General features: G+C 41.4%; 1 protein-coding gene across 1 annotated transcript in view; it reads left to right on the forward strand.

Annotated features, from left to right (window-relative positions):
- Nucleotides 1–21,385, forward strand: part of RASSF8 (Ras association domain family member 8) — a 93,353-nt gene extending 71,968 nt beyond the window's left edge. The window contains exons 4-6 of the mRNA XM_075161118.1: nt 11,124–12,013; nt 15,782–15,926; nt 17,063–21,385. Of these exons, the coding sequence (XP_075017219.1) occupies nt 11,124–12,013; nt 15,782–15,926; nt 17,063–17,184 (1,157 nt within the window). The 3' untranslated portion in view covers nt 17,185–21,385. The remainder of the gene's footprint in view (nt 1–11,123; nt 12,014–15,781; nt 15,927–17,062) is intronic.
- The last annotated feature ends 2,628 nt before the right edge of the window (nt 21,386–24,013 follow it).

The raw sequence follows: 24,013 nt of genomic DNA on the forward strand, positions 1-24,013 counted from the left end.
TCTTTCTCAGCGATGGAGACCATCCTGAATAAACCTCAACTTCATCCTTTCAGTGCTTCCTATGCTGAATCTTATTCTTTGCTAAAATTTTATAATTGGCTTTATATACTATTTAAATTTAGGCGTTAAAACTTTTGTCTTAACCTAAAATTAAATTCATAATTTAAGGGCTAGCTTTTGCACTTGTCAGTATTCCAGCAATTCTGCAAGATTGTACTAGCCATCTGACTTGATTGCAAAATAATAATTTTCTGATAAAGAACAACTTAGGGCCATGAATGTCAGCCAGATAGTCTACCTATAAGCATGAAGTCAATTTCTCTGAATTTCTGTGATGTTTATTTATTTAAACATGTACTTCTGAACATCATTTCTGTATACTTTCATCTGATGGAGTAGAAAACTGGCACTTTTTTATTTTATGTCTTAAGGGGATTGAACATAAGGCTAGTCTGTGTATACTCTATCTATACACGTCAAATACCTTTTAAAGTTTCATTTAAAAATTGTAGAAAGTCAGTATGTCTCTCAAATCTTGTATTCAGTGGTTGACTGATAAGTGTGCTTTTACTGTTTGTGTTAGTTGCAGCTTTTCATTTAATGCTAATTGATTTATGAATTGCTTGCTTCCGTATCTCATTTTCTGCCTATAGGTTTTTTTAAAGACACAATTATGCTAGCATGATTATTTCCTAGTAATAATTAAGAAGTGTTACATATTTAGAAAAAATAAATAAACTGGTTGTGAGAGAGTTCTGTTCTTTACTTTGCTTTCAATATCTTTCATCCTGTTTTCCTTGCCTCCTCCCCCAAAACAAAAACTGTCAGACTCCCAGTTCTAGACAATAATTTAATGTTCTCCTGTGTAATTTCTCTTTGTTTTTTCTGTATGCTCAGTTATTAGGCTGAACTCTGAAAAGACTCCCATCAGTCTTGGAAATGCACACAGATTTGTCAACTCGGCAGATTTCCTTTTCTGTGACACGTCACCAGTTCATCTGGGGCATGCGACTCTGGTTCCACACAGGGATAAATTTCGGTTGCAACCAGTGCCAAATTAAGATAATCCTTTGGAAATTCCTTCCTGAGGCAAATATCCTCTCTAGAAAACACCTAGAGTACTTGCACTCCACTAGGAGCTGCTAGGACAATATTAAACACCATATAAATTACACTTGTGTGTCTTTGGCAGATAGGGCTTTCCCAACCCTCCTGTCAGGCCATGCATCAGAAAAGCAACCATATGCCTGCTCCTTTGATTTGGCTATAGGTACCAGCTTACCAGGAATATTCGTCCCTTGCATTTGAATGGGAATCTGTTAAAATGTATAAAATGTATCCCTCTAGCTCTCACCTGACATTTGGTGGTGGAAAGTAGCCAGTCTTAGTTGGCTTCCTCCTTGGTTGGCTCTGATCTTATTTTCCACTTTGCAGTCTGGCTCCTTCAGCAGTCGCATAGCTTAGCAGGACTCAATATTATTTTGTCTGTCTGTTGATCTGTCTGCAAAGTTTTTGAGATGCTCCTTTTGTTTTATTGTGTCTTACAGTTTATTGCTAGGTCCTTGAGTTAAGAAATGCAACACAGACACACAACGCATTTCAACTGAGCCTGAACATATTTCATGAGCCTGAAATACGAACTGCAGTAGGTACATAATTTGTGTTGAAGTGCAGTGTCTGGAATATCTGCAAATTAACTTATTTGACAGCCGCATCCACTGAAGAAAGCACAAGCCAAAGATGCTTGGATTAAGACATCCATAGTTCAAGAAGCTTCTCATGGACAAACTGAAGCTGCCTCTATCCTAGAGACATGAAAAGTAAAGCTTTACAATATATTTCAAAGATAGGAAAATCAAAGTTATTATAGAATGGGCTGTGGTTGGAAGGCACCTCTGAACATCATCTAGTCCAATCACTGCTCAAAGCAGGGACAGCTAGAGCAGGTTGCTTGAGACCATGTGCAGTCGGGTTTTGAATATGGCCAAGTAGGGAGACTCCACCATCTCCCTGGGCCACCTGTTCTGCTGTTCAGTCACCCTTGCAGTAAGAGGTTTTTTCCTTATGTTTAAATGGCATTTCTTGTACTTCAAGAAATTTCTTTTGCTGTCACTTGATCAAATGCAGGGCTACATCTCCTGATCTCCCACTGTGATAAGAGCAACAAAAAGGTTTCCGTCTATTTACTTTCCGACTCTCCCGTTATGTCATGGAAATTCAGTAATAACTTTCTTCAGGATACAAAAGTATTCTTTTTTTTTCTCTAGATGCAAAGACAAGGACTTATGTTCCAGGGCTATTTTAGCTGAACAAAAATAGCAAGTCATGCTGGGTTATGCCCCTTTGTAGGAGGTTCTGTCCCATACCCAAAGTCTAGCCTAATCCTTTGGCAGTGGAGTTCTGTCACTTAACTTGCCTGGCTAATGCTCCTTGACCTATTACAAATTGGTATCTGCCGCTATTAACTCTTTCAGTGGAAAGGCCTGCATGTCTCTCTTCCTTTGAGGCTGCGCTCCTGATGGATAACATTTGTGTTACCTGTTCTTGTGCTGTGATCTCCTTCCCCTGTTGCTCATCTCTTGATCGTTGAGGGATAAGAACTGATTCTACTCCAAGGTTCTGTACAAATCAGGTTTTTTTAATTTCCGTTTGGCTTGAAGTTAAAGGGTTTGAATTAAACCTCAAATAAACCTCATTCTTTAAAACAAAAAGAAAAGAGAGAGTTGTCTCTTTTGGGGATCCCAGCAAAGCTTATTTTAAAAATACGTGTATATATTTTAATGAATGCGAGAGAGAATAATATCAATTGGATATAATTTTGGATACTGAAATTGATTGTGTCTCTAACTTAGAAGGAGTAGAAATGCCTTAGCTGGAGGGAGGGTCTCTGGAATTCTGTTCAAGACGGGCATAAAACTACCCAGTTAGAAGTTTCCACAGAGTGAAATCATCTCCCACTGGGATCTGGAAGAACACTTGATAGTACCTTTTATGAGTTTTATCCCGGGCTGCTTTATTTCTTTTTTTTTTAACTCAAGCTACTTGCAAGTTACAAAGAGGAAGATTTGGCCTTATAATACAAATAAGAGAAGTGATCATTTCATCATGAGAAACTAAGCCCTCACCAAAATGTAAAAATGTACCACAGCACACAGTTTAAATGGAGAGTCTTGTTTTAAAAATATTTTTGCCAGGAGAGATGAGCTAGACTTTATCACATCCATCATTGTCTGTTTTAAAAATGTGTATTTGACAGCAAATTCTGCCTGTTTTTCTGCTTCCACTAGCTCTTCTGTGCATTCTGTGAAAATCACACCAGAATGGCTTCACGGAATTGTTGCTTGCTCATTTTGATTCCTTTTCTTAATTTGGGCAACTGAAAAACAAGCAAAAACAAGCTATTGATACTTTTCAACTGTGTGTATGATGAGATGGTTAGTGAATCTGGTCAGGAGTCTGTTTTGCAAAGTAGTATATGGACTTACAGTTGAGTGTGCATGAGCGAAGTGGCTCCTCTCAAAAACTCATTGCAATACTGAGGGGAAAAACAGATGGTATCCTGAAAGAAAGTGAGATAATTGTGTTAGCTGATAGTTTAGGCAAATGTAGTTTAACTACAGAAGATTTTTGTTTCTTAAATTGGCTTTTACTGTTTTTTTTCCATTCAAATCTAAAAAATAAAAGTCTTCCAAAGGGATATGGTGATGAATAGCACAGTCACAAATATACTTGCCCTGTTTCTTCAGAAGTGTTCTTCTCCCAGTTCCAGCCCCTTTGAGGATTTTTACTGCATTTGTTGTGATGTCTTTTCCCTCTGGAGGCTAGAGTGTATCTTCTGTACTCAGAATGACATGTTTGTTTTCTAGGAAGAGAATATTTCAGTCTAGAGACATGAAGCTTGAATTTCTTACCAATGTGCACTTTTGTTTTCTGCACTCCCCATAATTTTCTATGGCAAATAATTAAAATGGCAGACTTGCTTTAAATAGTGCTGTGGATTTTGGTTTTCTGGCTGTAGCACAGTATCAGGAGAATATGAGCAACACTTCACTGAACAAGAAGTACAGCTGTCTCTTTTTAAAATTAAACAAATGCAGCTGTCAATTTTTTTATTGCAGTTGAGTATTTTTCCTTAAAGATAAATGGGGTGTATTTATGAAAATAAAGCACAGATTTGTTCATGCTGTTTCAAACATGCATTACAGTGTTGTAAGGCTCAGCCAGAGTTGTATCTGGAATAATCACACTACTTCATTGTTGTCTCTTCTTACGTTCGTCCCTTCCTCCAAATAATTCCTGCTAAAGCAAGTGCCAGAGCTGGCTGTCAGACACTTTGAGAGAGAGAAAAGAGTCTGAGGTTGAATTGAATCGTAGCGCTGAGTCTGAAGAGGATTAGGAAAAGAGAAAAATTCTTGTTGTGTACAAACTAAAGTTTTTAAACATTGAATTAATAATGTAGTTTACTGCTAAGAATCACTTAAACTTGTGTTATTTTTGATCCCAAAATGTCATTCTCTGCTGCTTCAAACAGCAACATTAAGAGGGGTAAGAAGTAGTACAATAAAGCTGCAAGCTGTGGTGATCCCATGGTGTGTGATCATATAAACTTTATGGTTCAGACATCTAGTGACAGTAGTGGTGTCATCAGTGACATGGTGTTTGGGTGGGATGATTTGCCACCTTTAATGGTGTGGTATATCTAGCGTAGCGGTGGCATGTGCACTGAGACCTGGGCTGCTTTATCTGCTTTGCTTCTTTGACCTCGGCCAAACTGCTCCTTTGCATTGTTTCACCTATTTAGGAAAAGGGTCTAAAATAAGTGCGGTACCTCGGGGTGCTTAGGTGAAAGGCAGTTGAAAGGATGAAATGACTGTAAGTGCTTTGTTTTGTAAGATTATGATACACTCTTGTATATACTTCTTTTGAGTGAAAGTATAATAGGAATAAACTAAGACTTCAGTCCTGATAAAGACACATAATCACATTGTGAGCACAGCTGCACCTAGTGAACTAAGCAGACCACCCTCACTGTCATTAGACTTGAGCCTGTATATCTCTGTGGGCATGTTTTCCTAGGACTGGACTCCTCCTCTGATTTTCATTGTTTTCTATGCTATGCATACACCTGTGTGCAAAATATGGCATGAGTTAAGAAATCTGAGTAACACAAACACTAACCTCTGTTTTAAAGGTTTTTTTACTCTTAATCTTTCTTGGGTATTTGATGAGTTCTCAGGTAGCTAGAATGGTATTTTTTTTTAAATTGCTAAGGATGTTAACTTAAGTGTCACATAATGAATGAAATGTCAGCTTTATATTTCAAAGATATTGAGTTCAAATCATACTGGGTTTACTAGAATTGCCAGCAATTACTTTTCTATCAGTGCTGTTAAAGATTTAGGAGTTAATGCTGTTGCCCCTTTGGTAAGGCGGAGTATTTTCTCCCACGTGTTTCGTATGTTAAGAGTTCTTACAAGATTTTACCCATGTAAAATTATTTTTCTTTATATTGCCTTGTTAAGAAAGACAGCATCTAGTTGCCTAGGGCTAGAGGGCTATCTCTGTGAAACCGAGGTGGTCAGAAAGCTGTATCCAGGCTGGGGAGCGGGTACATTTGTCAGTGCCCGCCAGAGCTCTGGGCAGTCTGGGTTTGGCTTGAGCATGTGTTGGAATGCCTGGCTTTACCTCCTTGGAAACCTGTGCGCAGACAGGCGACAGTATGTATATTCTCACTGTGCACTGTTGTGAGTTTGGCGTACTAATTCAGATTTAGCTCAAGAGCAAGACTAGTACAGCTTCCTTTTCAGTTTGGCTGTCCTAAGACTTGCATGTAAGACAGAAGTGGCATTTTCTTTTTTAGACTCTGTTCAGAGTGCCAACTTGCAGGGAAGGTCCTTGGCACAGCTGCTGTGCAGCAGCAAAGGTGGTGGGATCCCTGGGAAAAATGGGAGCTAAGAGTATGCCTGCCAGAGAGCAGCTCCCCTGGCACCAAGTGTACCCTGGCAGTCTTGGGGAAAGAGGAGAAACTGGGAGCAAGACTGCATGACCTCTAGCGTCAAAGGCCTGCTCTTGCCCACCCTAGCCCCTTCCCTTCATGCACCCCCATGTTTAAGACTGCTCATCTAGCCACCTTTCCCAGAAATAATATGAGACCAGGGCAATGACTCACCTGCTCGCACTGACTTGCTGCTGTAGGTCCTGGCTGTGAAGCATGGGAGACACTTAATGAAAAGATGGATCTTGCTTGGTGCTTGAAATAAACTTTTGTAGCCTTACTGGGAAGATAAGGCACAGATAAGTTTTTACATGGTGCATCGTGCTACCTGCATACAAAAAAAATGTAGTGCCTGTCCCTGAAATGCTTTGCATGTAGAGGATGATGCACTTTTGAGAGGGCAAAAATGGATGAATCATTTCTGTCCTGAAAAACAGTATTGATGAGCTCTCAGGTTACAGTCCTGCCAAAAGAGTTGCATGAGAAACACTTCTACTGCTAATTTCCTTTGGAATTTCATTTTGACTTTTGGCAGCAGAAATAATCGCTCATGTCTACTGTGTCAGCTGCAAATATTAAAGCATATAGAGAAGCTTAAAGTGAATAATAGTTATGCTTCTACTACCTTCATGGAGTGTAATTTGAAAGTCTGCCTCTTGAGAGTCTAAAAAAAAATGTTTGATTACCTTGTTCCTATATTTCATTAGTTTAATCACCGTTCATTGTAATGGAATCTGTGTTTAAATTACCGAATTACATCAATCCGAAACTAAGACTACAGTGGTTGGGTGCATGACATGGGCACTCAGATCCAGAGCTTGCTGCTTGGCTGTACAGCAGAGCAGTGGCTGATCCAGGACACCGGCTGTAGTTAGCTCTTTAAGGTCTCATTGATCAAGCGATAACCGGTGGCATTAGAGATGGGTTCAAACCACTCATGACAGCTGGTTGCAGGCTATCAGAATATCAGTGTTCTAGAGTCCGTGTATTTCCTTTTTTGATCTCTTTCTCACTTTTAAAATAAAAGATTGTTTTGAAGATGTTCCTGTATTAATAGAACCTGTGACAAGTCTGTATGCTTAGGTAGCTGTAGGTGTAAACTTAACCTGTTAACCTTGACACTGGCCCTTTGTGCAGATGCAGTGTGCTTTATATATGTAAATATATACCTACTTCTGTTATAGCTTGTCATTCGCTGTCTTGCAAAATAGATACAAATTCTTGATGATTGTTTTGAGACGGTAATATTATATGGTCCATGTGGGGGACCATTATATGTTCGGTGGGTCAGCACAGGATACTAATGAGAAGTAGCTGGCCAGTGAATGGGGTGTAGAGGCTCTGTGCTTTCTCCAGCACCTGAATTGCTGTTTTCTGAAGAGGGAACCATAGAACACAGCACTGCTGGTGCTTGTTTGGGGCTGTCTGGATCATTTTCTCTACCATTCTCATTAGTACAAGGCTTTGATAGTATTAAAAAAACCCCAAAACTGGTCTAATATGTTCTAGTCGTACATGTTGTTAAAGAAAAGTTTGATTTCAGAAGTTGTAAGGGACCCACTGGCAAGGCACGTACCCATTGTGAACATCAGTACAGTAACTAAAGCTGTGCTTTGGCAGCTCCTTGAATTGACTGCTTAACTGCTCGTCTAACTTTACCTGGAAATACTTCATAAATCTGCATGAGATTCAATGTGTTCAATATACAGCTAGGAAAAACACGCTATGGTTTAATGAATGTCATGCATTGCTGATTCGGGGTGCATTACATGAATACAACAGTAACGAATGTTTAAGATGATAAGGTTTGCGTGAACGAGGTAGGACTGAGTTCTGCCAGGTGCTGCATAAGCACAAACAATCTTTATTTCAGAAAGCGTATGGACAACATACAAGACAAGAAGCAGCATGCAGGTGTTGAACTGTTCTTTGTCAACAACCCAAGCAATCTGCTTTCTCCTTGTCAATGGTAGCACATCAAAACCAGCAGTTTGTTACAAGGGTGCCTGTGTTCTGAAATATTCTGTCATTAGTTTTGAATTAACTCATTCACCCTTTCATTTGTGAATTAATCCCTTCTAATGCAAGCAAACATCACAGTTGTGGTTGTCTGGGTATTGTTAATCTGCATCATACATAGGCTGAATACAGTAAACCTGGGTAATGATCTCGGATGAGGTCAGCTTTGTTTTAGACTAGTACTGAACTCCAGGTGTGGTTGTTGAACTGTGTAAGTATTACTTCTACAAAACACTTTCTTTTATGTGGATCTTGAGTGCCGAGTTCATTATTTAGGACTGCATGTTGATTTGGACGTCTGAGCTAAGATGGAAATAGTTCTTGGCAAGAGCCTCGCTTAATTCCTTAATTCACTTTTGGTCGAGATTGTTACCTTTATTCCCCTCCCCCATTTTCTTTTTTTGCCTCTTGTTATGTTTCTTTCAAGTAGTGCATTTAATAGCAAAGTGAATAGAAATTGCATGCTGATCACTCCCCTAGTGGTACATGCTCTTGTTTACAATTTCAAGACTTCTTTGAAGTTGGCTCTTTCTGACGCAAGAACATTAGTAGCATTACCATGATTACAAGCTGAAAGCTTTTAAGATTAGCAAAATAGAATGGTAAAATGCAACCTTTGTCCTGGGTTCTGTGGTATGTTTTTACTTCATTTTTCTTATCCAGGATTTTATTGTTAGTATGCTATGGCAAACAGCACGCTAGGTTTATTTTTCCTATAGTAACACTGATGCCTACTACAAACTATAAATCTTCATGGATCAATGAACAATATTGTGGGTTGGCAAAAATCTCTGACTTTGTATCTTGGTGTAGTAAACTTGTTTTTGAAGTACTTTATTGTAATAAACTTTAAATCTGTTTCTGAGAGTGTTGGCCAAGCATGTTGGTAATGCTGATAGTTTGGGGTTTTTTTTTCTCTTTTTTCCTTTTCTGTTTTTTGTTCCCAGTGCTTACCTCAAGTCATTTATTTATAAGGCATTCGGGGGGAGGGGGGGGGTGTGGATTGCTGTTCCCATGCTGCTTGCCTGTTTTGCTGACTTCTGTCAGTCAAATTTTCATGTACTCTTTCAGCTCTCACTCCTAACTTGGAAGTGAACATAGACATTTTGGTCTCTTGTTTGGCCAGCTAACTACTACTAGTATGACCCATGAGCCAAAGCAGCCTGTTCTCTAGGCGGTGCCTGTGCAGCTGATTTTTTTTGTTGTTGTTCTTTGCATCGTGAGCTAATTGTGAGAAAGTGAGATCAGAGGAACCATTTCCAGCACAGTAGTTATATCCTGGGGAGCACTTTATAAGGCTGGTCTGTCAATATCGGATTTTAGGGGGCCACATAGTGTGTTGATCACCACAGTGGAGCTTGTCTGCTACAAACTTGAGGTGGGGAATCTGTGCGGGTGTTGTGGTTGGAGGCCGGAGGCAGATCTCCAGCCTGAGATTAGGATATCTTTGTTCTTTTGGGAAAAGTGCAGTGGTTGGACGGGTGGCGTAAGAAGAAGAAAGAAAATGCATCAAATGGGTTACCACTGAAAACTACATTTATTCCAACTCCCCCACTCCATAGCTGCATATATGACAGGAATTTTAGGCATTTACTGCTGAAATAAATTCTCATTTGAATGATGGTCTACCGTGGAAATGGATATATTTAATGCATTAAAATAGCTAATGATGTTTTTAAGGTTAATGGCAATTGTGGAGCTGTTCAGAAATTCATCAGGATCACACTCTTCAAAAGCAGTTGATCTTTCATGTCTCTTTGTAAACAATGTTGTGGCTTTTAAGTGAAGTCACTTTCATGACAAGGGAGACTCTCTTCTGCATTTGGAGAATGCTGTATCTCAGAGTAGTAAGAGTGTTCAGAAAAAATAAAAATAGTGGAAAACCTCAAATGCTGTATTTTTGTAGCATTCAAAACATCCTATATGGGGTCTCAGAGGAAGACGACTGCTAAGCTGAATTTAAGCATGTTTGGTAGTAGCACAAAAGAAGCCATAGACATAAGTTGTACTTCCCCCTACCCTAAAAGTAAACCACACTGCATTCATTGTACAGCTAGCTGTCAATATAGAGGTCAGAAAACATCATGACCGTTGTTAAAGGATTCGGGCGTCTTCCTGAGGGCTGTGTGCCCCATGGGGGGACTTGTCAGCTGCTGTTACAGATGAGGAGTCTGCTGTGCAGGGAGCCCAAGTTGCTCGTTTCCAACTCGGGCAGGCTCTGCCGCTCTCGTCCCTGTGTTCTGCTCCGTGAAGGTTTGTCACGTCAGCAGTGCTGCCACGGGCCACGTGAGCTGGCATAATGCTGCTGTGGCCCCGAGCCGGCTTTGCCCAGTGTCTGAACTAACTGGGGGGGCACGAGATGGTGAACTAAGGCGCAGTCAGTCATGAATGTTTGTCTGTGATTGATGATACAGTTTAAAAGCAAAGGCACTGTCTCCGAATTTTGATTTTTTTCTATGTGGCTGTATGAAAGATGTGGAACTCTTTCTATTCTTGTTTTCTCCCTCTAGAGATGTATATTTGATGTATTTCTTTGCTAGACATCAGCATCGCTAGGTCACTTGCTTTAATTTCAGTGACTTCAAATCTGAAAGAGGCCCCGGAGCTGTGCAGTTTCACTTGTGTGCACAGTGTAAATCAGGAATCAGTACTCGCGTGTTCAGTTATTGCTCCATGTGGAGAGGGTTTTCCTGAGATAATTTACATTTTAAATAAGCGATGTATAGACACTGCGCTGAGCTGAGTAAATGAAGGAGCAAGAAGACGCACTCAGGACAGTCAGCGGCCGCTCCCCTCTGCGGGAGGGCAGCGCCCGCACCCACAGACACCTCTGAGGTGACTCCGCGCGGGTCCTGCCTGCGCAGTTTCTCCTCTCCCTGCAGCAGCTCCTGCACTCCCAGCCTCGCACACGGACGCCCACGCCCACGCCCGCACCCCCCGTTCCCCAGCGAGCCCGAGGGTGAGCGGGGGCGCCCGCTCGAGAGCGGCGCCGGGCGGCCGCCGGGGGGCGCCCACGGCCCGCGCCGGCCCCGCCTGCTGCCCGGCGCTGGCGCTGTCCGGCAGCGCCCCCTGGCGGCCCGCCCCGCTGACGGCTGTGCTTGCCTTGCAGGTCGTACCGGCAGGTACACGCTGATCGAGAAATGGCGGGACACGGAGAGGCACCTGGCGCCGCACGAAAACCCCATCGTGTCGCTGAACAAGTGGGGGCAGTACGCGAGCGACGTGCAGCTGATCCTGCGCCGCACCGGGCCCTCTCTGAGCGAGAGGCCGACTTCGGACAGCGTGGCTCGCATCCCGGAGAGGACTCTGTACCGGCAAAGCTTACCTCCCCTGGCCAAGCTGAGGCCTCCCAGCGACAAATCCATGAAGAGGAGGGAGCCGAAAAGGAAATCCCTCACCTTCACGGGCGGGGCCAAAGGGCTAATGGACATCTTTGGGAAAAGCAAGGAATCCGAGTTCAAGCAAAAGGTGCTCAACAACTGTAAAACAACAGCGGATGAGTTGAAGAAATTGATCCACCTCCAGACGGAGAAACTTCAGTGCATTGAGAAACAGCTGGAGTCCAACGAAGCCGAGATCCGCTACTGGGAACAAAAGTATAACTCCAGCCTGGAGGAAGAAATGGTCAAGCTCGAGCAGAAGATCAAAAGGAACGAAGTGGAGATTGAAGAGGAAGAGTTCTGGGAAAACGAGCTGCAGATCGAACAGGAGAACGAAAAACAGCTGAAGGAGCAGCTGCAGGAAATGAGGCAGAGGATCCTGGAGTGCGAGAGCAAGCTGAAGGACTACATGTCTCAGATCCACAACATGGAAAGTGGCCTTGAAGCAGAGAAGTTGCAGCGGGAAGTTCAAGAGTCCCAAGTGAATGAAGAAGAGGTCAAGGAAAAGATCGAGAAGGTGAAGGGTGAAATTGATATTCAGGGCCAGCAAAGTCTGAGATTGGAAAATGGCATTAAAGCTGTAGAAAGGTCTTTGGGCCAAGCTACCAAACGGTTGCAGGTAAGAATGTCCTTTTTGTCCATAGCAAAGAAAAGACAAAGACCTGACCGTAATAAATTCCTTTTACACAGATTTGGAGCCCATGAAAGAAAACATGAGAAAGTTTCCACAGTGAACTTGGGTAAAAGGAAGAAAGCGTTGCTTTCATTTTCAAATTGCATTTCAGATTTTTTTTTTTGAAGAGTAGACAATTTTCATTTCACCTGTGTGTATTTTACTCATTCAAACCATCTCAAAAGAAAAACAGTAGTTAGTTCCTTGTCTCAAGATAAACCAGCAGACATTTTGGTGGATGTGTTCCTGGCCATTCAGAAGGCCTGGGAGGCCTGCAGGGTTAGTGCTGAGTGCCACACCACCTTTCATTTATTCACTGAGTGCTGGCTCAGTTTCTTTCCCATCGGTTACAGCTTTGGTTTGCTACCATTCCCTGACTGCCTAGTGACCTCTGAGAAATCACGTGAAGCGTATCTTCACCATGCAGTGGTCCATGGTAGAGAAACACCAGAACTAATATCAGCCAAACTAGTTGAGGGCAGTATGGCTGCATCCATGGCAATGCATGCATGCATGCTGAGAGGGAGCGCTTGCTAGCTGTAGTGAGGTGCTGCTGTGCTAGTGGGGTCTGGGCTCTTTTACACTTCAGACAAATAATATCTCCTGCATGAACAATAGCACATTTAGGGCTGGCGGGGGATTGTTGTGCTGCTGGGTGCTAATAGTGGTCTCGGCGTAACACTTGAAAAGTATTAGTCTTCTAACCCCTGTTGATTTGGTGTTAGATATCTTGAGGATTTAGGTCCTAGATCTTGGCAGCTCAGTGCTTCATATTGTTAAATTTCAGGGAAATTTGCACCATTATAGCCTTTTCTGAGGCTAAACTTCTGATTCTTGCTAGGTTTGTCTGCCACCAAAATAGATGAATTAAAAAGAACAGTCCAAAAGCAGCACCTGGATAGATGGATGTAGAGCTAAAATAACTCTTAGCTTTTACAGGGCTTTTGTTTTAAAGAATAGCATCTCCCTTTTCCTGTCTGACTTGCTGGTATTCAGGATTTTATTTTCTCTACACCTCAGGCATTTGTGGCGCATGTGTCAAAAGAGAATCCAGTCTCTGGTTCCTTGCTAAAGTTAATGATACCACCTGGAACTTGATAGAGCGTGAAAGAATAAATATAAATGGAAATCCAGCTGCTAGCTGGGTAAGGTGAAGGAAAGATTGTGGCTTCTGGGATTTTAATGTGCCACGTAAGATAGGACTGAATCGCATCAGTTTGAGTTGCGATTCTTGCTGTATTCCTGGGATTCACAGTTTCTATGTTCCACAGTGCTGCAGTTGCAGTCAGGTGATTCTGCTGCGAATATGTAAAGGGATTTTGCATCCCTACTCCTGAGCATCTAGAACTATGTCAGTATAAGCTGTTCTTACTAAATGAGGAGGGGAAAAAAATGTATTGTTTCAATAATGTATAAAAAATGTATCTTTTCATCCAAAGCAAAATGGATAAAAACTGTAAGCAGTTTTGGCCATATTTATCTATCCTGTTTCCAGACACACTACGCTTAAGGATTTGCACTATAACAGAAAGCATCAAGTCCTCTTTATGTATTTTACCTATTCGCAGTAACGCTCAGTGAAGCTAAGATTGAGTTCAAAATCTTTCTCGCTTTGTTTTTTTTCATAGGCTAGGGTTTCACTTTCTTGGGAAAGTTCCCATTAAATTCAGATCTTCCAAGTTTGTTCTAAACCCAAAGGTGCACTAATCTGGACGTCCAGGAGGAAATAAACTCAGCTCTGTATTATACAGTTTTGGGGGGAGGAAATAGAGAAATATTTTCTTGCATGCTGAAAGTTAAATATTAATATTCATAGAACTGCTGATTTGAAACTAGAAGAGTTGAGCATGGGTGTTTTTATAGACCTTTCAGTAAGGAAGGAAAGAAAACTTTGGTTCACTAGTTTTCAAGTGATAAGAACAGGATGGTGGCATTTTTTTAGTAGCATGTGAGAAATTTCTAGTAATTTATCCTACCTCCTCTCTTTCATTCCTTTCCTCTAGCCACCTCAATAACATTCCCTTCCAACAATATGAGGCTGTGTTCAGTTAAGGATCAGATGCAGCAATCTGCTCTCCCTGTTCCTGGAGAAAGATTTTAAATGCAAAAAAAAAACGAAAACCAAAGCAAAAACCCAAAATCCCACCCTTCTTCAGGTAAAAGATCTCACTAAAGATTCACAATTAGATACTGAATTTAAAAGCTTAAACCAGTAGGATTTGGGGTGATACTTAAATTTTTACCTTATTTCCTGTGAAAGTTGAGAAATGTCAAGAACAAGTGATTTGTGATGTTAGTTCTGCTAACCTGCATATTTCAGCGATTCAGTTTTTTTAAACTTAAAAAGTTGCCCTTCAGTGGCAACTTTGTTACAATCTCATAAAACACGGAGCTGTAGAATTAACATTGTAGTAAGTAAAGACAGTTGAGAATTTCCTGTGTCCCAAGTGCCCAGTTGTAGAGTCTAATAGGCCTAAAATAAATTGAAGAATTTTTCTGTAGAATTGTCTTAAAATTTGGCAGTGGCCTAGTTTCCATTTCTCAGTCCAGTTTCTCCGAAAGCTCGTAGCCAATGAATGGAAACACAAGTCTAGCATGGGAAGCTGAGACGAACCACATGATATGCATTGACTGAACAGGTCAAACACACACATTAGTGACAAAGCAATTGGCATTTAAAAGGTCCTAATTTAGACATCAGATCATTTGTGTTAATTTTCTTACTAACTGTTGAATTCAGCCTCAACTGTGACCTTACTGCAAGTTTAAAATTAATAAGGGCTGTGCTGGTGGGGACTCTTCCTAGGACAGATCCACAAAACTATTCTCCCTCAATCCTTGTGTGAGTTCATGTATGATTCTGCGTAGACAAGATAATTAGGGAGAAGAAGATTGACCCAACCTCCATCTCTTGCCAAAATGAGGATGTACCAGTATGCTCTGCATGGAAATGCCCACAGCCTGGCATGCGGGTAGCTAGCCCATCCCCTGTGTGGCCAAACAGGAGAAGCCCATCCTGGCTGTGGAAGAGTACCACATGCAGCTGCCTGAATCTGAAATAATTGTAGTCTAAGACTGTCGTAATCTATTGGAGCTGTAGGTTTTGTATATCATGCTAGAATTGCAGAGCATTGAGAAAGATCCTAAATGATCGTCTTCTGTGCTTGTGAAGGGGTGGTGAACCAGCCAGGATTTCGCCTCATTGTACAAAACGGAGTACGCTTGCAGAGTGAGAGAGTTACGTCCATAAAAATTTACACCCTAAATAAAAAACGCAAAGAACAAGAAGAGAAGGGAATTGTTCTCCTTTTAGGAACAGAAGAACTAAATGAGCTGTCCAAGTCATGCTTGACACTTCTGGCAGAGCTAAGATTTGGTGCCAGGCTGATGCTCAGCTGATGTATTTTTTCAGAGTGCTCACTGTAACCTTTATTTGTTGTGCCAAAATTTTTCTCAGGTGATATAAGAAACATCTGCTAGTCATCCAAAAAGCAATATAAACAGACCGGTAGTAACCCCTAATAAGCGAGTGTTGATTCACTTTCTAAATTATGAGAGTAAAATGCCTTTCAACTCTTCTGATTACATTTGAATTTAAAAATCAGAGGCTTTCTCATCAAAAGGAGAAGCGTTAGTTGCCCAATTGCAAATAGAGTCTTGAAATGCTGCTTTATGCTTGCTGCTGCTCAGCAGATGTTTTCTCTTTCCTGGCAGGACAGGGAACAAGAACTGGAGCAACTGACAAAGGAGCTGCGACAGGTCAATCTCCAACAGTTCATCCAGCAAACAGGAACAAAGGTCACGGTGCTGCCAGCAGACCCCGTTGAGGTGGAGGCCCCACATGTGGAGCTCGAGAGAGGTGCAGTGCTCAGCATGCTTTTGGTGGGCGGGAGGAGGGGATGGCAAATGCATTTACCTGCTGCATTAATGCTAGCACTCATACATGAAGTGAATGCTCTGTTAGCAAAGAAGTTAGCAAAATATTAAGAAAGCACAGTGTCACATACTTCTTTTCATTCCAAGGGCTCAGCAAGCTATAAATAAAACGCAATGTGTAGGTAACTGTGCCTGGGCATGTGTTTGTCCCATCAGCAACTCATTAGGCCAATAGCTTTCAAGTGTGGCCACCATGGCTGCAGGCATGTGAGCTGGCACGCAACATGATTGCATGTCTGACATTTCTGTTCATCTGGGTTCTTCCTCTTCTGGGGGGTGTGTTGTCAAAGTAGAAAAAGGAATGTGTCTGGATCTCGAAAAATCCCAGACAGCAGCCGCATGGAAATAGGAGCTAATCCAGCTGGGCTGCCAGCCATGCAGAAGTCCTGCACAGATGGCTGTTACGGCGCGTGCAAATTGACTTTGCCCCTAGCGAGATCAGTGCATTCTGCACAAGCCCACATCTGAATTCAGAATTTCCTAGACAGAAGCATGGGAGCACTTTGAATGCGTGTCACAACTGTGGCACAAGCAGAAACTCGTTCGCTGTGGCTCAGCCTCTGCTGTGGTGTGCTTTACCCAGTACCCTGCTTGCAAGGGGCCTGTTTCTCTCAGCGTTCTCTGTAGTTGGTTCTGCCCCTCCTCTCAGAAAACTTTCTAACCAAAAGGCATTGGGAGGGTGAGGAGATGGGGAGAGAAGACAAGACAACCAGGCCTTAAATGTCAGCACTTGTATGAAGTTTCTCTTAAGTGGGCAGGAAGCTGAAGCTTTGAGTTATAGGTAGAAGCTCTTTCTGCACGTTACTCTATAAATGTACTGCATGTATCCATGTGCACGTTCCTTGTGGGAGGGTAATTATACTGAGTAGGTATATCTTTCTGTTTTGAAATGAGTAGGAGGTGTGCACCTTAGATCTCATCACTTCCTAGTCAGGCATTTGAATTTTTTGTTCTATGTGGTATTAGTTTTTCTATATTGCACTAAGCAGGAAGAGGAGAGGTGTTCTACAGACATCACCCTTGATGATGACTTTTCTAACTGCCCTTTTTCTTGTGCAGAGCCAACATTTCAGTCTGGGTCACTGAAGCGCCCTGGCTCATCGAGGCAACTCCCCAGTAACCTTCGGATTCTACAGAATCCCCTGTCGTCTGGTTTTAACCCGGAGGGCATTTATGTATGACAGTACATACCTCTTCTGGAGAGGACCTAGCAAGGTACCCTGGACAAGATACATTTTTGTTTTATTCTGCCAATGATGAATGGAAGAAGATATTTTATTTTTTTTGTTACGCCACCGTATTTTTTTTTCTTCTTCCTCCACACACCACTTGGAGCCATACCCTGTGCACTGATGCTAAAGAGACAGAGGAACTGTCTCGATTCATAAATGGCAAGGATGAACTTGCTGTCAACACAGCTAGAGTGCAAAAACCTTCATTTGTTTTTGCCACTTCAGAAGTGTTTGGGAAAGTATTGTTCCATGTATAGGCATAAATAAAAGACTGAGGGTGAAGGAAACCATGTATGCAACTTATCTGAGGTTTAATTTATTCCCTTTAATCAATGGATGTGTGAATGTTGACCTTTTATATTTTTATTTTTAACTTGTGAATAATCACGTATGGCTGTATGTCAGTCTGACACGGTGACTTTAATTTGCGTGTACAACCATCCACCATTTGATTAAGTACAACAAACGCAGAGTTCTGTGGAGTGCTGAACCATTAAAATGGTTTCTCACCACTGACTTTGTTAATTTCTGTGGTGGGTCATAATATGTCATGTTCCACCCATTGCTACCTTTTAAGGCTTGAAAAGTGAGCTTGTGGGATGTACTTGCTGTTGAATCTGCCTTGAATGAAGCACCTAGTGTTCAAAAGATTTATGGAATTTAAACCTTGGCTTGGTAAAAATATTTTCAGCATATGATTGAGGATGCACTAGTTAGATGATATTTTATTATAGAGAATGTATATTTGAAATATTTTGCCACATTGTATATGCCTTTTGAGAAAAGAACAATGTAAGAAGTTGTCTTCATATATCTTACCAAAAGAGAATAGGAGGCTTTCACTGAGTGTGATTCTGTACTTTATTTTTTCCACTAGCCATTACAGTGTTCTTGTTTTGCGGTAAATCTTGTTGGAGGAGGAGAAGAAAAACACAAAACAAATGAGCATTCTCTTCCAGCCTTCCAAAATTCACTCAAGTTTTGTGGAGGGAAGAAACCTGGCAGAGTCCCATGAAGTCAATAGCAGAGCTTCTACTGACTTGAGTGGGGCCAGGATTTCATTCTAGGTCCCCAGTGTTAAATGCTAGACGTTTAGCCCCTTTGAAAGATGTATTGCTGCTCAGTCACTTACATAAAATATAAAGAATATAAAGCTTACAAACAGGAAATTCACACATTTGGTAGTCATTTTTTACAAAAAATGTGAAAAGAGAACACAATCGTGTCTTGATGTCAGTCTAATGCAATCAAAGCTAAGCAAGGATTAGACAAAATGGCTTCCATGCAGAAAGTAAGACACCACCAAGTAGCATGTTGGTTACAGGCCTTGAAATTTGATTGCTGAAGTTGACAACAAGTTTGCAGAGAAAGTGACTGGCATCAAAGGGACACTTTGTGTACGTGAGGAGGCTGGCCTCATGGGTGAGTTAAAGAAGGGATGGGCCTTACCTAGTTGCATTCGGGTTTCCTGTTCTAACAGCATCTCATACCATCATCCCCACCTCTGAGATCCCCTTGACATGAGAAGGGGTCACCGTGCTTTCGCTGCAGTATGGACTACCTGGGCTTCCCTCAGTGGCAAAATGACAGAACTCCTGATGTCTTTGGTAGGGTCTGGATTTTACCACTCGTAGGAAACTCCGAGCTTTTTGCCATAAAAAGTACTTAAGAATTCTTAACTCCTAGCATCCTCTTGTGTTGATTTACTGATGTGCAGATAAATGTTAATTTAAGTTTCCTTTTTTAAAAAAGGAGCTTCCTAGTCATACTGACAAATGGAAGTTTTATAAGATATAGTAGAAGATGAAGGACTCTTGAGTGTTTAATGCTTTTTTTTTCCCTTTCCACTTATTAATGGCATCATATATTCTAAAAATGCTGCTGTATTTAGACTAACAGCAACAGATAAGGCTGTGAATATATAAAGGACCTTTCCAAATGGACTCTGAATTTTTACCGTTTAACTTATTAGGTCTTTTTTTTTTTTCCCCTCCCCTTGTGAGCAGACTGGAAAATGAGATGTTCCTACCTGAGGTATCTTTGCAGTGCTCACAGATTTTACTGTTAGTTTATCACAATTCTGTGCTCATGTTTACTGTGCCCGTAACTTTGTATTAAAAAAAAAAGAATGTGTGTATATATATATTAAAAAAAAAGTGTAAAATATACATAGTTTGGGAACAATATCTGTCCAAGGTACTTGAGCATATATGCCTTACATTCTGGGTTCAATTTACAGAAATAAAATGGCCCTCTCCAGTGGATATCTTGCATCTTCAGCACCTCTTGATGTTAGAGAACTGAGGCACTCAGCACCTTGCAAAGACTGGCCCAAATTATGCTGCATGGGGGTGGGGAAGAAGGAAAAGCCTGTTGCAACTTCAGTCTTGTATTGAGATAAAATATTTTTAAGGCAGATCAGCATACTTACCCAGTTAATGTTTTTGTCATACTTTGTGACTGGTCCATCTCCCACAGATGTCTGAGCTGAATTGGGCTCTTGCATCATAAAAACTGCTCTCTTTCTCTGCCAGGTTATTCTTTAAGATGGAGGGAGGAGGAAAAGGATTAAAAGGAAGGGGAAGAGCAGCTTTGGAAGACTTGAGTTATGACTTTGTAATAGAATCAAGGAAGGAATTTGCCATTTAAGTTAAAAAATAGCATCTGCTGATTGCAGCAGCTGTTTGACAGAGGGGCCAGCCTGGAGCTGGCTCAGGAGCGGCCACTGCATCATCATTGAGTGGACTCTCCTTGTCAGGGCTTTAGCATATCTCAAGGTGATCTGAAAAACGTTTACAGCTTCAGCCACTGTTGTGGCAAAGGAGAGGCTTTGGTATCCAAACCTGTCATTTGTGAGACACTGACAAATTCCCCTGCCCCTACCATGCTCCTCTTGCTTATTGAATTTCACCCAGGTTAAGGTTCTGTAGCATTTTCACCCTCTCTGTAAATAAACCAAAAAGAAATGGCATGCCCTTGCATTAAATGTGAATCGAACAACGTATTACAGTTATAAAAATTCCTCACATTATGGCGTTAAGAGTTTTGCTTCTGACCAACTGCAGAACCTCACTCTTTACAAATGTAGAAAAATTCATTTTCAGAAGCATTTCAAACCTACTTATGGGGCATTAGCAGAAAGGAAGCTACACGTACTAATTTTAACAAGTGCCATAGTATTTATTGGCCAGCATGATAAAAATGGGGTTTTTTGCTTGCGTTAAATAGTTGAATACTCAAGCACTGTTTTCCAGTGCACAGGGAATTTATATGGAGAACTCCTGTAATTTATTACTAATGGAAATTAATTGTGTTACCTCTCTCATCCATGAGGATACAGTTTATTTTTGCTGGTGATGCTATGTTGTTAGGGGAAAAGGCGGGGGAGGTGACCATTTGAAAAGCCAGTAGGTTAAGGCTAGGGTAAACATTCTGAATGCCCGAGCAACGGAGAAACCCAAGTCCCACTCTGAAAAGTCAGCTGGGAACCTGCCTCCCGTCATCTTTCAGTGGGACTTAGGTTCCCAAAAGCCTGAATTGCTTCTGGAAATGGTATGTTAGCTTTGAGATTACTTGCTTTTCTAAACCCTAGCAAGTTGGAAGGAAGTTCTTGAAGAAGAGAACTACCACTAGCATTATCAATATGCAAACATGCTTTCATTGTGAGGCAAGAGGGAAAAGATCCTTTAGTGAAATAAAAATCTCCTCTTGGGGCAATAATTGCCTTGTTTTTAGTGTGAAGAGTATTGCATTATTTTAGTGAACTGAGATCATATGAGTATGAGCAAAAAAATTGATCTTGTAATTTTTAGTGAGTTATCTTGAAGCATATAAATTCCTGATGTGCATTAACTTGAGTGAATTGGGCCTTAATGATCCATGTAAATAATAAAACTGTATTCAGATATTTTTTCCAGAAAATAGTCTCTAATGGTCTGTACTGTATTAAAATAAGTGTCAAAATGTTACTTTTATATTACACCTTTTTTTTTTTTAAGAACATTGAAACATGCATGTTTATTCTATTTGCTACAGTATTTTAATGTTTTGGATGAAGGCCATCGGTTGTATGGAGATGACAAAACAATCATTCTGTCTATTTATTCAGTATTGCTGCTTAAAGTTTTCAAAATAAAGCTTTCAATGCCAATATAGTGACTGATTGAAAGCTGTTCTAGCTCTCTTCAGGTGTTTTTTTTCTATATTTATAGAAAACTAAATAGGTGAAACTTGGTATATAAACTGTTATACCAGCAAAGAATTATTGCAATAATATTGTGAGGAGGGGTTGGGATAAGTGTGTGTAGTATATACATAAATATATGCATGCAGCGAATGCAGGTAGGTCTTAAGTAAATGGAGCGCTGAAAAGAATGTTCGAATCCTTTGTGGTCTGGTAAGCAACTTACACGTGTGATCAAACACTGGTTAGTGCTTTATGCCGGCGTGCAGTGCTTGTGAGGGGCAGAGCAAGTAGAGGTGGTCACAAAGGATCAACTCGGAGCCCTTTGAACCAACTGGGATTTAAGCACATTCTTGAGTATTCCATAGATGTATTTCTGAACTGGGCCTAAAAGCATGTTCTGATACAAAAATCTTTCAGTTGCAGCAAGGATGCCTTGTTCCAGGCGTAGCTGGTACCTCTGAAAATTTGCGTAGTTCTGAGATGGACCAAGTATACCTGCTCCGTTTGTAGAGAGTATCAAAATGCAGAGAACGGTCACCCTCATGGTCACCCCGTGAAACTACTAACCTGGGGTTCTGACTGGAAGATTTGAGTTGCTGACGCTTTAACCTAAGAGAAGCAAAGCAAACTAACTGTGAAAATACGAGTGAGCATTTTATTCCTGCTCTGCTTCAATGCAAGATGAAAATCTGTATTATATGTAACTATATTTTTTGTCATTTAAAAAGCTTCTATTTTTTATTATTCTCATGAATGGTTGACAAAAGATATTGGATATGCTCCCATACAATAAATTCCCCTCTGAAACTTTGGGTCTTTACAGTTCGTGGTTTGCTGGAATTGCAGTGTACATCTCGCGCATATCTCGTGATACAGCTACTGGAACTCTGTGCGTCAAAGAACATGTAGCCTGAAAGCAGGCCAAGGTAATGCTCCGTGTGTCTAGAGCTCTAACGCTTTCAGAAGTGGCCGTGTGTCGAGCATTAGGACACAGTGAACACTCCTAAATGGCAATTTACTTGCAGGTGTGGGACATAAAACTGGTTGGTGTGAGGACTCTTATGGAAGACCAGAGAGGTCCTCTACCATAAAGGGTGCACATGCTGTATTTTAATCAGATATAGCCCAGGAACTGTAAGAGAATGGAGCAGCTTGTTTTCAACTGAGGAACTGTTACTAAGATCAGTATTAACCCTGAAAAGATAGGATTGGTCAGCAGCTCAGAGGAAGTGTAACTTAAAGCAGAGGCAGGGGGTTGTTTGGAGATGCTCAGGGAGAGGAATTGAATATACAGAATCTTCACACAACAAATACAAGGTGCACAGACGCTTCAGAGAGCAGGAAGAAATTAAGCTTTGAACAAGGAACTGAAGACCCGATTCAGGCTTAGTCCTTGTGCTGAAAACCGGAGGCCCTGTGAAGATCGCTTGAGATTATTTGAGTTAATCAAGTCAGGGAACTTGCTACAGCTGGGGACTTGTGATTTAAGCCATCCAAATGCAGTCCTCAGTCTAATAGCCCAAATGGCTTTTCCTAAGTCAACTGGAGCCTAATCTCATTAGATGTGAGAAGAAATAAGCTAACAGTAGTAGCACTGTTGGCTGGCAGCAAGACAAAGAATGTCATGAGCTTCACTGAAACCCTAGCATGTGGCATTCGTATTGGCAGGACCATGTAAGTTGCAGAGGACCTCTGCTCCTGAAAGGTACCCTTTCCTGCTTCGGTGCAAGTCAACTGGCTGGGTTTTGTTGCTAGCTAAGGTTTCCCAGCATGCTCAGTAGGGGTACAGCTAATGGTTCTGATCTTTTGCTTTGCCTGTAAAGAACAAAGTGGTATATTTGTGCGTGACTGCTGCAGCAGTAACTAGCTCAGTGTAACTGGACCTCTGATGAGTTGCAAAACCAGACCAGATCAATGGTCCATTTTGTTGAGAAGCTGTACTAAGGAGTTCTGCCTGTCGCATCTTTGTCAGCTAGGTGGTATTTCTTTATAATCCCAATTTTTAATGATTGTTTCAACTAAGTCTAGTGTCTGAAGTAGGGCACAATGAACAACGGTCCCCATTATTGCCTTTCTTGAAAATTATATATTTGCTACCTTTGGTATTGTAGCTAGTGTTAATGAGTGAGTATTTTCTAGGTCAGCCACTGCTTCATCATTAACTTTCTCCAGAAATATTGGATGGAGACAGTCTCAATGGATCTGTTTTGTTCCATTTTTCCAGGTGGGTATGCAGTGTACTTTTTTCCAAACTTCGCAGCGGGTTTGTTGTTCTGTGTGCTGTCAGATCAGCAAACTGTGGGGTTGATTGTTAAACATGAGCTACCGTCCAGTGGGTGAAAAGAGCCTCTTTGGCATGTGCTAGTGCAAAAAGGAACTTGATGCAAACAGAGATGATAAACTTAATTGAGCAATCTCACCACTTGTCTGATCAACTCGGACACTGCCAGTGTCCTCATGCCGCTTCTGGTGGGTCTGTCTGTGCTTCCCCTGGGCAAGAAACCTCCTTGCTGTCGTATAGACGGCCCTGGTGTTTCTCTCCCGTGAATGTGTATTTGCTCTGCACTGACTCCTGGCTCAGACAGGCATCCG

This window comes from Calonectris borealis, chromosome 1 (genome assembly GCF_964195595.1).
Source record: "Calonectris borealis chromosome 1, bCalBor7.hap1.2, whole genome shotgun sequence".
In the NCBI taxonomy this organism is placed as follows: Eukaryota; Metazoa; Chordata; class Aves; order Procellariiformes; family Procellariidae; genus Calonectris; species Calonectris borealis.